Source organism: Megalobrama amblycephala, linkage group LG2 (genome assembly GCF_018812025.1).
Source record: "Megalobrama amblycephala isolate DHTTF-2021 linkage group LG2, ASM1881202v1, whole genome shotgun sequence".
In the NCBI taxonomy this organism is placed as follows: domain Eukaryota; kingdom Metazoa; phylum Chordata; class Actinopteri; order Cypriniformes; family Xenocyprididae; genus Megalobrama; species Megalobrama amblycephala.
The window spans coordinates 37,675,666-37,690,051 of record NC_063045.1 but is presented as its reverse complement, the minus strand read 5'-3'; the positions used below and the strand labels follow the sequence as shown (position 1 = coordinate 37,690,051).

The window sequence follows — 14,386 nt, the reverse complement described above, 5'->3', positions numbered from 1 at the left end:
AAAGTATGTTCTATATAGTATGAATGTGTGTAGCATGAATGAAATTCAGACATTCAACATCTGCCATGCTGTCACTGTCATGTGACCTACAGTGTCAGTTGAGATGCTTCACTGTCATTCACAAATCCTCTCCTGTGCCCTCATGGGATAGTAAAGTGTCCATCGAATGCACACTTCAGAATCTCACCATTTTTTTTCATACTGTATCATGGAAGTAGGCATATTCGGATGCAGTGATGGTTCAGTGTGGGAGCTGACACTGACTGAGTCGGATTCAAACTGCCAACTCACAAACAAGTTTGAAGATGTTCTGTGAATCTTTTAGACTTACTGATTAAAAAACTGGTTCATTAGTCATTTGTTCTTGAATTGGACATTATGACTGGGGTATTATTCATTGTTGAGTGTACGAAACTCTGACACACGCTTGGGATGGGATGATATCTGATGAAACTGCATATGGGCTACATTTTAAATTATTTATTTTTACATTTGAAACCATTTTAGTCACAGTTTGAAGCCCTGGTCATTTGTGTGATGAAAGTTTAAGATGTTATTCCACAGAAAATATTGACATCTGCTCTTGGTAACTTCACAAGAATTCATGAAAGCACAAGCAATAACGGATTCATAAAAAAACATTATTTTTGAGCCATCTAATTCACAAATTCTAGTACTGCACACCAACTAGTATGGACTCTTACAGTGCTTTTGTGTCCTTTTGAAGCTTGAAACCTCTCCATTCCCTGTTACTACACAGAATGTAGTAATGGAACAACCAGGACATTTTTCAAAATTTCTTCTCTTGTGTTCCACGGTAGAAAAAATGTCACATGGATTTGGAAACTTAAATTTAAACTACAAAAAGTCTTATGCATGAAGTCTCAAGGTCTCTCGTTCATGAATAATACTTGTGTGACATGTCAAGTGATGTGGCTGTTATCGTCTTCCTCCTCCTCTCTGGTCTGTGGTGTAGTAATGCAGTGAGCAGAGAGAGTAAAGGTCTGATCAGATCAGCGCTCAACCCTGTTCAACAGTACTGCTGTCTGCGCTGTGGAATGGAGATGTCTCAGTTCTACCTCCCCATCTGTCCTTCCTCATCTGGTTGTCTGTCAGTTAGCATTAAGTACACATCCTCCTGTATCATGTCATACTCGTAATACAGGGACTTCAGAGCCGCCACTGTGTCCAAGCATTATAAAACACACATACACACACTCAAACTGTCTACCTTTCCTCTAAACCAACACACACACACCCAACACACAAGCACTAATGTATGTCAAACTCTCTCAAACCTTTATATTTACAAGTAATTACTTAAAACATTTAATTAATGTGTCTGTGTGTGTCTATCTATCTATATAATAAATGTAAATATATATAATACATAGTTCAATTTTACATTATTACATACATTTTTATAAATTGATGGTTGAGGAACCTTGAGACATCATTCATAAGACTTTATTTTTTAATTTCTAGATTATTAAAGGTGCCATCAAACGTTTTTTTACAAGATGTAATATAAGTCTAAGGTGTCCCCTGAATGTGTCTGTGAAGTTGCAGCTCAAAATACCCCATAGATTTTTTTTAATTAATTTTTTTATCTGCCTATTTTGGGGCATAATTAGAAATGCGCCGATTCAGGCTGTGGCCCCTTTAATTGCTCGCTCTCTCCGCCCCCTCCCGAGCTCTCGACTCTATCACTGCATAAACAAAGTTCACACAGCTAATATAACCCTCAAAATGGATCTTTACAAAGTGTTCGTCGTTCAGCATGTCTAATTGCGTAAGTATGGTGTTTATTTGGATGTTTACATTTGATTCTGAATGAGTTTGATAGTGATCCGTGGCTAACGGCTAATGCTACACTGTTGGAGAGATTTATAAAGAATGAAGTTGTGTTTATGAATTATACAGACTGCAAGTGTTTAATAGTGAAAATAACGACAGTCTTGTCTCCGTGAATACAGTAAGAAACGATGGTAACTTTAACCACATTTAACAGCACATTAGCAACATGCTAACAAAACATTTAGAAAGACAATTTACAAATATCACTAAAAATATGTTATCATGGATCATGTCAGTTATTAGTGCTCCATCTGCCATTTTTCGCTATTGTCCTTGCTTGCTTACCTAGTCTGATGATTCAGCTGTGCACAGATCCAAATGTTAATACTGCCTGCCCTTGTGTAATGCCTCGATCATGGGCTGGCATATGCAAATATTGGGGCGTACATATTAATGATCCCGACTGTTACGTCACAGTTGGTGTTATGTTGAGATTTGCCTGTTCTTCGGAGGTCTTTTAAACAAATGAGATTTACACAAGAAGGAGGAAACAATGGAGTTTGAGACTCACTGTATGTCATTTCCATGTACTGAACTCTTGTTATTTAACTATGCCGAGATAAATTCAATTTTTGAATCTAGGGCACCTTTAAATGTATATTTTTAAATTTTGTTGCTTCTAGTTTAAATTTAAAACAAATTCAAAACCCGTCTTTCTCCATTATTTAATAAATTAATTAAAGATGCACCAATGTATCGGCAAATAATCGGTATCCCTGTATATTTCACAGCATTAACTGGGAGTGATTTTTTTTTTTTCTTTAAGAAAATCAAACTATCAGTATCGGTAGATATCATTCAGAATAATCGGCTATCATATTGGCAGAAAAATTTAGAATCGGTGCAACTCTAAAATTAATTATTAATTTTATATATATATATACACATTTTTTTAATTTATTGTCATGGTAACTTATGTTAAAGGTTGTTTAATAATAAAATGTTTTTCCACTGAATTTCCACCAAAACCTAACAATGTGCTATTTAGAATGATCATATGATGAGGTTTAGGTCATAGCGCCCACTGTAGCCCGTACCCATCATTCATTTCAGAACAGTAAGTATTGATACTGGAGAAATGCAAATGAGCACTTCACAATAATGGCAGTATGTACTCAGCAGAGAGCAAGGCACACACAGTATCCTTCATCTAATCATCGCTCTTTAAATGACCCTACATGAGGAACAACTCGCATGACTCACCCTGAATCATAAAAGCAGAAAAGAAAAATGAGTGCGTATGCATCAGCGGAGTGTCTCTAAAAAGACTTCTTAATACTTATCTCTTAAAAGTACTTGCCCAGGCTTAAGTTCACTTATACCTAAAATATCATGTTGATAAGAAGTGATCCGTTCTCATATTTTGATCTGTGTGAGTAAAAAGTATTTTTGTCTTCCCAGTACAAATATCTAAACATTCTTAAAGGTGCAATATGTAAGAATTTTGCAGTAAAATATCCAAAAACCACTAGGCCAATGTTATATATGTTGTTCACTTGAGTACTTACAATATCCCAAATGTTTGCAACAATTTGTAAATCGTGAGAAAATTGCAATTTTAATCAAGGCTCCGGGACATGTGAGGAGGCGCCTGTCAATTGCGTCATACCCGCGTTACCCTCGGTTTCCTGTTTTATTTGTAGAAACCACGAAAACACCAAAGACGCTTTAATATTTACGTGTTTTAATAGGCAAGGGAACAACTGTTTTGATATATTTATAGACAGAAAACTAATTATTGTTATATCGCTCAACGCGTTTAGTCTTAATGCTTAAATCTAATTTTCTTGATTTTTTTTGCCTCAGAGAAAAACTCTATTTTGTGAAGTTGCTAACATAGCATAATCAGATGCAGCTTTATTTTTTAGTAACAGTAATACAGAATTTTCTCCATCATACAATATGTTTTAAAATTAATTGCATGCCATTTATCAACACAAGCCATCCAGCATTTAATATGATATTTTAAAATCGATCTAGCTTACTGCAGTGTGCAACAGTGTCTCACAGCAGCCGCCAAGCAAACGCACAGAGTAACGTTATATCATCATTTTCAACACTCTCAAATGTATCTAATATGATAAACAGAGCTGCGTTACCTCATACTCGTGACCGGAAAAGCGGAAGCGGCGCCAGCGACTGTGACATAATAAAAGTTCTGCTGCTCGTGAGGCGTGTGTTGCGCAATCCTCGTTCAGCTCCGACAACACTCGGTCCTGCTCTGCTTCATACTACAGTAATGTTAATAATCGCATCCATGAACATGATTTCTGCCCGAGTCCTATCCTGATTATTTTCCACTGGCTGTGAAGTGAATACCAAATGTCCCAAGATTCCGCGCTCAAACTTGCCTACATAAAGCTACACCTTTGTTTTGAATAGGCCTCTAGCGACCTCTACCAGAGAAAGATTTTTACATATTACACCTTTAAGTCAAGATACATTTACGTGAGAAGAAAAATTAGGCTACATAAGATCAAGTCTTGTTTTCTGAAAAATTGATTAAAATTGAGTTTAGCTGTCTTGCTGTCTTCTGACTACATAGGCAGACATATTAGGCTGAATTATAAGGGTGTGATTTGGAACAGCAACTTGCTTGAATTGATTTCAAAAGAGTTAAGGATATACTTCAAGAGAAATTGAAGAGCGAACTGGTGTGATGTAATTTCGAACAAAATCAGGCCAAAACGAAGTTCATCTGGAGTTCGTTTTGGGAGTTTGAAACAGCTTGCCAAAGGGAACTTTCAGGAAAAGTTCTCTCCAGCTAGTAAACACCTTCAAACTACCATTATATGTAATTGGTAGGTGTGTCTCTGAGACTAAACTTTTTTTTGATGTGAAAAACCTTCTAATTGAAAGAGAGACACTGTTTTTTCATGTTTAATGCTGTAAAGCCAGTCTATTTTAGCACTCTATTGTATAAAGTGCTATATTAAATAAATGTGACGTGACTTTACTAGAGTGCTAAACATATCCACAACGCTATGATCAGCTGCTGTCATTTTTGTTGTGTGTTTATTTTGTTATTGAAAGGAAAGCGTGCAGCACATATTTACATATTGATCTAAACATCACACTTTTAGCAGTGTGGGCGGCTTCGGGATGTTCGCTCACAGTATGGGAAGCCAAACACACCCAAATGTGGGATGAAACGATGCAGTTGTTACAGAGCGTGCACTGCGCTGACATGTCATCGGCACTCAACATTGCAGGGAGGGCTTGTAAAAGAGTTATTAATTTTAGTATTTTTTATAAAAAGACACACCTATCATTTCGCTCCAGAAGACATTGATTCATTCACTGGGGTCGTATCGATCACTGTGTGTGATTTGTCAAGAGTCAAACCTGTGGCAGCTATTCACTTGCATTATATGGACTCACAGAGACTGATTATTTTTCTAAAAAAATTTGTTTGTTTATCTGAAGAAAGAAAGTCATATACCTCAGGTATGGCACAAGGGTGAGTAAATGGTGAGAGAATTTTAATTTTTAGGTGAACTATCCCTTTAAGTTGCGGTCACATTTACTGCTGTTCTGCAAATTTTCACTGGCAAAATCCCAGTCATTTCAACAGGACTCCATGTGATTGGGAATTTCACAAGGGCAAAAGATTTCAACATGCAGATTTCGCAACAGGTTCAAGAGAATTTGGCCGCATTTACACTGCAAGTCTTAATGCACAGATCCGATCTTTTAACCATATCCGATTTTTTTGGACGACGTGCTTACATTTCTTTTAAAAGTGACCTGTATCTGATGTCTCCTTTTTACACTGCACTTGGCGAAACGTACCAAAAATAGCATATATGACATCACAAATCAATTTCAATGGTACATTGAGCTTAATTTATTGACATGAATTCATATAAAAACCATTTAATGCAATAGTTTACATAATTTAGTGTACATTATTTTTTACATAAAAATAATAGGCTACAAATTCTTCACGCCAGTATATGTACGCAGCTCCGCTGAAGTGTGCGAGTGGAATAAGACTGGGTTACGGGCAGATATTTGAATGTTACAGCTTCTGGGTTCGAATCCGCCGTCCTGTATTAGGTTTTTTTTCATTCAAACCAATGCGTTCATCAGTGATTGTATATCAAGGGCAGGTACAAGTTTGTGTGGAACGAATAGTAATGCCGAGTTCAGGCTGCACGATTTTAGCCGTGATTTTGGCTCGCCGACAGGTTTTGAGAAATCGCCGACAAATGCCTGAAATCACAGGCAAATCGGTGCTCGTTCACGCGAGTGATAATCACGCAGTGTGGATGAGCAAAGACGCGATCTGAGAGAATCGTCGACGAGTCGCCGACGCCCGTGAGATATTTGGCATGCTAAATATCTGGACCTGTGGGCGATTCAAAATCCTGCTGTGTGAAAAGTGTTCTGACTGAAAACTACGTCGGCGATGACCGACAGCCAATGAGAGAGCAAGATACAGAGCAGCGGGGAGTTCGGGGAGGAGTTATAGACCGCAATATCAGCAAGCATGGCTTGGTTTCAGAAAAAGGCTTCTTCTCAGTCTATTTGGACCCCAAGAAATGGAAGAAAAATTAGTAGAAATTTGGCAGGAGCACCCTTGTCTGTTTGACGTTTCATCTGAGCTGTACCAGTCTCACGTGAGAACTCGGGTCTTGCATGCGTGATATCGCATTGTTTCCTTGTCACATCTCCCATGACAAGGAAACAACAGACAATGAACTTTTTGCTCCCGCTAATGTGACTGCACCTTTAGACTAGACCAAAATGATGATGCCGCCTAACTTTTAGAAATGTCCTGATTTTGAAAGAGTGTCTACGCAGCCATAAAATGCTGTCAAGATAAACAGCTCACTAGTTTTAGAAAGACAGCTATTACACAGTACTCACCACACCCCCATCTGGGTTGCGAATATAACCATAGCCAAGGGTCTTGTCAATGGCAAATCCAAACTCGGAGCGCCGCAGGTGGCCCACAGGAACGCCATTGCGGAAAATAGCTTCCAGACCAAACATTGGCACTTTCCTGCAGGAAAGACAAACAACACATCAGTGCTGATCAAATGAGGATCCCTAAATAACATGAACACTGGTCCAGAAAAACTGCATGGTATTTATGTCATATCCTAGAGGATATATTAGGATCTGGCTGTTTGATTTTAACTTTTAAAATGTTTTATGATGATCACAGATCAAATCCAAATTTGTTGTGAATTCAACTTCTACAGACTGTGTTGAATGTAGTTGTCTGGGCAATATGTAAAACATTAGACTGCTGAAATACAAGGCTCATGGCAGGCAAGAATGAAGCTCAAAGCAAACAATCATGAAAAGTGCTGGGCAAACTCCGATATCTCCTTGAAAACCCTTATCAGTCAAATGTAAGGTGACATATTATAGCATTAGTTCGGCATTACAGCAATTATTCACTTTTAAGCCAGACGGTCTGTAAATAAATGTCAAAAAATTTGCCAGATACCCGAGGCTATGAAACCACTGATAGCCAGCATATTAGCCTACTGCTGTGCTTTGAATTTTAACCCCTAAGATCACATTCAGGAGTAAATATGCTGAATCGATGCTTACTTTTCACTGTTGTTGTAATGTTTAAAGCAAACAGAGCAATAAACACAAAAATGATTATGAAATTCAGTCAAGGCCCCGTTAAAGGTGAATTAAGTGATTTTTGAGAAACACTGTGATATTTGTTGACACTGTTGATGTCTCTTTATCATAGCTGAAGCGAAGCAAAATAATACTTCACAAGGAAGAACAAAAAACTGAACAAAGTACACAAGAGTATATACAAGCAATAGTTGGTTGTTAGTCATCAGCAGCACACCAGCTCTAGACAAACAATGACACTCGTGTTACTATAGCTAACATTACAACAACAGCATATCTTGCTTCCGTGAAACAGCAAAAACAAATCTACTCGCATATGAAGCAGAAACAATATAACCTCACCATCCATTTTCAGGCCTGCCCTTTTAGGTCTCTTCAGCGCTGGAAAGCTTTTCTAATATTAACGCAGGTGCTAAAGCTCTTGCCTGATCATAACCCTTCCTTTTCTAGTGGTATTCCTCTGAACTTTTCTTATTTGTAATGTCTCCTGGCCATCTCTTTTTCTACAGTCTTTCTTCAAATCTCCCTCTTGCTCACTCTCTCTTGTCCCACATCATGAGTGGACATGCCCCCTACTGCTGTGCTGCTCGGTCCGATCCACTTTCAACAGCATTTCTTAGAAATCACTTACTGCACCCCTGTTAATTTACCATGTTAATATTATAGCCTCCTTCATTATGTCTACATTCATAACAGTGAAACTCACTCATCAACTGTGAAGCAGACAATTCGTCTGCGCAGACCCTCAGCCTTTTGGGCCTCCAACGCCTTCCGACCCAGGAAGGGAATGGAGGTCTTCATCTTACAGGTAAATGCAAGTCCTGCCTCTAGTGGAGTGTCATCAGGACGCAGATCTGCATGCCAATGCCTGTAACCTGATAGAGAGACAAACAGTCTAAATCATTTAAATAATAATAATAAAAAAGATTCTTATGAAAATGGAATCTTTGTATTCATGTTGGTTGGTTTCATATTATATTATAAAAAAAAATTAACAAAAAATATCTATAATTTTCAAAGGTTTAATTTATTAATTCTAATTAATTCTGTTTTCAACAGAATGACTTCCCTCATGTACACTAGTTTCAAAAGTTTGGGGTCAGTATGATTTGTTTCTGTTGTTTTTAAGAAAGTAATACTTTTATTTATCAAAGACGCATTAAATTGAAAAAAGTGACAAAAAAGTTTTCTATTTCAAATAAATGCTGTTCTTTTGAAAAACATTGATGACATGTATTTGACTGACATTTTCAACATTGATAATAATCAGAAATGTTTCTTGAGCAGCAAATCATCATATTAGAATGATTGCTGAAGGATAAGTAATGATGCTGAAAATTCAGCTTTACCGTCACAGGAATAAATTACATTTACAATATATTCAAATAGAAAACAGTTATTTTAAATTGTAATAAGAATAATAATTCACAGTAATACTATTTTAACTATTTTAAAAATAGTTACTTTTTTAATTACAATATTTTCCAACAAAACCTTTTCCTTTTAAGAAATAATAATTTTGAATAATTATATATATTATGTCTTGAACTGGCTCAACTCAGTGCAGCGCACCGTGGGAATTTTCCTAGCCCTCCTCCTTCCCCAGCACCACCTGCCTAGATCTGCTAGAGGGCCCTCCTTACTTTCCTTGCAGCAGCTCGTATCCTCTTCACTGCATTTATGTGCATGTTTCGGCTCATGCAATGCCAGCAGCAGCAGCGTAGCCTATGTACAAAGTCTATGTACATTCCATTCTTATAAAAAAAAAACATATAATAAAAAAATAATAATAATAAAAATATATTTATATTAAATTTAAAATTGATATAAAATATTAACATTTTAATTCAGAAATTGAACATGTTCACCATAAAAAGTGCACTCATTCCATGGTCTGTATGAAATGCATTTTTAGATATTTTTAAATAATTAATAGATCCAAAGAGCATCATGTCAATAAACCAAATAGAAAAAACATTAATAACCCTATCCATTATTATTAGCATGCTGATGCTTTCACATAAACGGAGATGGACTTCTTTCTTCATCATACTTAGTCATGAACTCAGGTAGAGAATTTAAACCATGAATACACAGTCTAGAAATGACCTACATAGTGAACAAACAGTGAGCTGAGTGGAGTCTCAAGAGTGCAGTGGAAGTGCTGAAGTGTACAGCTCCAGTAATGAGTTTTTATTGTGTCCCACTGTCTACTGTTCCCTTTAATTCCATGAAGAACTAAATGCATAAGGGACACCTACCAAGCTACAGTAAGACTCAACTATTATCTCCACCTGACCTCTCAGCAGCATGTGTGCTTTTACTGTTGCTCGGCCAGTGCTGGTGCAGAAAACTGCTGCGGTTTACCTTTTCAGTTTAAAGCTGTATTGAAAGAAGCACTAAGAATGAATTATATATGTGGCTCTATGTGAGAGCCATACAATGATGTTTTATTCTTACAGTGTAAATCAAAAATGTATCTCCATGTGGTTTTACAGAACTCTGAACGATCAATCGAGATCTGTTGAGTGAAACTCTCAAATCATCTCAAATCAATTGATTTTGACACACTAAAAGCAAACTTTTACTACGCCACCTGGAGAAAGACATCTCATAATGCATGAGGGGTTGTGAAAACATCTTTTACTACTGAACTAGATTTTTAGAAGAAAATGCTGAAGTGATCCTGTTCTGAGTGTTTTTTTAGCATGTTGCTATGTGGTTTCTAGGATTTTTTTAGGTTTTTGATGGTTGCTAGGCATTTGCTTACTGGCCCAAGTCTAAAGAATATTAATAGTGATACCAACAGCAGTGATAGTAATAGTAATAGTAATGACACTAAACCATACCTTTCTCAATGCTCAGGGAGTCAATGGCCCTGTAGCCGGCATTACAGATGCCATATTTGGCACCGGTGGCCATGATGGCGTGGTAGACGGGCAGACAGGACTCTTTCGGGATGTGAAGCTCCCAGCCCATCTCACCCACAAACGACAGACGCATGGCCCTCACCTACACAAAAAAGAAAAAGGACAACTGAAAAAAAGGAGCAAATTTATAATACGTGTAGAAGAGTTTCCTGGATATTGAGTCAATTTGTTATGTACAAGTAAGCATGTTATGGGTGATACAGGGTGTTAAAACCAAGACAGATGAGACTAAATGACACAAAAGTAGAAATTACAGTGTAAGTATAATATATCTTAAGTATAACATTGTTATATTATTGTTCAAGAATAATTAAATGACATGTTCTAATTTTATTCAAATTTTGAAATTGTTTCCAAACAAACAAACAGAATTTTAATTTGTTAAATTTTAATAAATTAAAGTTTGCGGTTGTTAAGATTTTGTAATGTTTCTGAAAGAAGTCTTATATGTTCACCAAAGCTGCATTTATTTGATCAAAAATACAGAAAAAAATAATATTATAAAAAATGTTTAAAATTAAAGCAACTGTTTTTGGTTTCCTTATATTGTAAAATATAATTTATTCCTGTAATCAAAGCTGAATTTTCAGCATCATTCCTTTAGTCTTCAGTGTCACATGATCCTTCAGAAATCCTTCTAATATGCTGATTTGATGCTCGAGAAACATTTCTGATTACCAATGTTGAAAACTTTCGTGCCGCTTGATATTTTGTCGTTTTTTCAGGGATTCTTTGATGAATAGAAAGTTCAAAAGAAGAACATTTTAAATAAAAAAATCTTTTTGTAACAATGTAAATGTCTGATCAATTTAATGTGCCCTTGCTGAATACAAGTATTTCTTTCAAAACAAAACCTTAACAATTCCAAACTTTTGAATGGTAGTGTAATTTAAAACAAATTTTAATGACTTAATTCCAGGTTAGGATTTACATAGTGTACACAGAGTATAACACTTTGACAAACTAGGTGAGCTCAGTTTCAGAAGATGGTTTTCCTGGCGTATCTGTCCAGCCTAGACTGACTTCAGCTGCCTTCGCCCTTCAGAAAGCTCAACTGTTCATTAAACTGGGCTGAAGTACCTGCCTCTCACTCTTACCAAACACATTAACACCCAACAAGGGATCCAGATACAGTATCAACAGCGTTAAACAGCACAGCACACAACAGTCACTTAGATAATAGGCTGGCTGCTCTCCAGAACCTGCAGCAATAACAGACGCATCCGTGTGTGTGTATTACTGTGTGTTTACAGTGATCAGTGAGAGGCGGTTAATTGTGCCAGGCCTGAGGGGCTGAAAGAAATGTGGCAGGGCTGAGATCATGTGAAGGACACCATTATCAGACAGAAACAAGCACTGTGCTCTGAAATGTAACCTGCAGGGAGATAGAGTGAAGCATTTCTGGCCGTCAATAGTTGTAGTCTAATTCAAGACACCGTTAGATTGGTACCCTGTTACCCGCAATCGAAGAGTCTTAGCATTAGATAACCCATCTGCAGACTATTCACAGACCGCATCATGCATATTCAGCCAAAAGCTGGCAAAAATCGGCGGTTACAATCTGATTGGCTGGCTTTATGCAATTTATGTCAAACTGCACAGGTTTTTATCAGTTCGGCAGGAATGAAGTTGGTATTTTTCCCAGCAGCCCTTCCAGGAAGAACTAGCCAATGGATTTGCTGAAATGCAATGTTCATAGCATCACATCTTTGAAAGAGTTTAGTTTGAAATAATCAGTTGTTGGAAAATGCATTTATATTTCCCTTTGTTACACAAGTTATATCTGATTTCAGATTTTCCCACCTCTAAATGTCACAAAAACTGCATTTATGCAGCATGTACACTACTGTTGAAAAGTTTGGGGTCAATAAGATTTTTTTTTCAATTAATACTTTTATTCAGCAAGGACACATTAAATTGATCAAAAATGACAGTAAAGACATTTATAATGTTACACAAGATTTCTATTTCAAATAAATGCTGTTCTTTTGAACTTTCTATATCAAAGAATCCTGAAAAATATTAAGCAACACAACTGAACATTTTAATGACATCGTAGAGATGCCATAATCACTTGAGAAATTTAGAAATTAAGTTTCAAGTATTTACAATTTGATAGTCAAAAACAATCAAATCAATATGCAAATATTACATTTACCAATTACTAATGAAGAAATAACTATAAAAAAAACTTTATATTTATCTGCGATTATGGAATTAGTAAAAATACATAATCGCATTGCCGTTTTTAAACAAATCTTTTAAATAAACAAATTATTGTTGTTTAAAGGTGCCCTAGATTCAAAAATTGAATTTACCTCGGCATAGTTGAATAACAAGAGTTCAGTACATGGAAAAGACATACAGTGAGTCTCAAACTCCATTGTTTCCTCCTTCTTATGTAAATCTCATTTGTTTAAATGACCTCCAAAGAACAGGCGAATCTCAACATAACACCGACTGTTACGTAACAGTCAGGATCATTAATATGTGCGCCCCCAATATTTGCATATGCCAGCCCATGATCGAGGCATTACACAAGGGCAGAACGTCTGGATCTGTGCACAGCTGAATCATCAGACTATGCATGATGAACACTCAACATAACAGTTGATGAACACTTTGTAAAGATCCATTTTGAGGGTTATATTAGCTGTGTGAACTTTGTGTTTGCTATTTAAGGCAGTTGAGAGCTTGCGGGGGCGGGGGAGCAGGACATTTAAAGGGGCTGCGGGACATTTAAAGGGTCTGCACGCTTAATCGGTGCATATGTAATAATGGCTCAAAATAGGCAGTTAAAAAAATTAATTAAAAAACATCTATGGGGTATTTTGAGCTGAAATTTCACAGATACGTTCAGGGGACACCTTAGACTTTTATTACATCTTTTGAAAAGGGGTTCTAGGGCACCTTAAATTTCATGCTCCCTAAAGCCTGGCCAGTGGCCTCCAGGTTATTTGAGTCAGGGCCCCTGCTGTGGGTTATAGCCTTTGGTTATAAAGAAAATAATTCTAATGTAACATCTAATGTATGCATGCATAAATGTATAATGGTGCTTGATTATATAAACTATAAACTTATTTGGCTACTGTATTTTCTTGATATACTCTGTTATGCATGAGCACGTTCTGAGGTGAGTGGGAGAAAGATTGTGATGGGGTGAGGTGCGGTGAGCAGAGATAAAAGTGCATGACATCAGCCAATAGAGTTGTGTGTCTATATTAGTCACAAGAGAGGAAGTAGACCATCTGTCTGATCAACACATACACACAAACACACGTACACATGCATACGAAACTCACTAGTGTTATTTTTGTTTTTATTAGGGTTGTCAAGTGAGAAGATTTTTAATCTAATGAATTACATGATGTGCCGATTAACTATTTTAAAGGTGCCCTAGAATTAAAAATTGAATTTATCTTGGCATAGTTAAATAACAAGAGTTCAGTACATGGAAATGACATACAGTGAGTCTCAAACTCCATTGTTTCCTCCTTCTTATATAAATCTCATTTGTTTAAAAGACCTCCGAAAAACAGGCGAATCTCAACATAACACTGACTGTTACGTAACAGTCGGGATCATTAATATGTACGCCCCCAATATTTGCATATGCCAGCTCATGATCGAGGCATTACACAAGAGCAGCCAGTATTAACATCTGGATCTGTGCACTGCTGAATCATCAGACTAGGTAAGCAAGCAAGAACAATAGCGAAAAATGGCAGATGGAGCAATAATAACTGACATGATCCATGATAACATGATATTTTTAGTGATATTTGTAAACTGTCTTTCTAAATGTTTCGTTAGCATGTTGCTAATGTACTGTTAAATGTGGTTAAAGTTACCATCGTTTCTTACTGTATTCACGGAGAAAAGACTGTCGTTATTTTCATTTTTTAAACACTTGCAGTCTGTATAATTCATAAACGCAACTTCATTCTTTATAAATCTCTCCAACAGTGTAGCTTTAGCCTGTTAGCCACGGA

General features: G+C 36.7%; 1 protein-coding gene across 2 annotated transcripts in view; it reads right to left on the bottom strand.

Moving 5' to 3' along the window:
- The window catches only part of sardh (sarcosine dehydrogenase), a 70,178-nt gene that overhangs the window by 4,856 nt on the left and 50,936 nt on the right, over positions 1 to 14,386 (bottom strand). For both annotated transcript variants that reach the window (XM_048174319.1, XM_048174329.1), the window contains exons 18-20: positions 10,314 to 10,476; positions 8,171 to 8,339; positions 6,730 to 6,865 (exon numbers count right to left, since the gene is read on the bottom strand). In XM_048174319.1, coding sequence (XP_048030276.1) covers positions 6,730 to 6,865; positions 8,171 to 8,339; positions 10,314 to 10,476 — 468 coding nt within the window. The remainder of the gene's footprint in view (positions 1 to 6,729; positions 6,866 to 8,170; positions 8,340 to 10,313; positions 10,477 to 14,386) is intronic.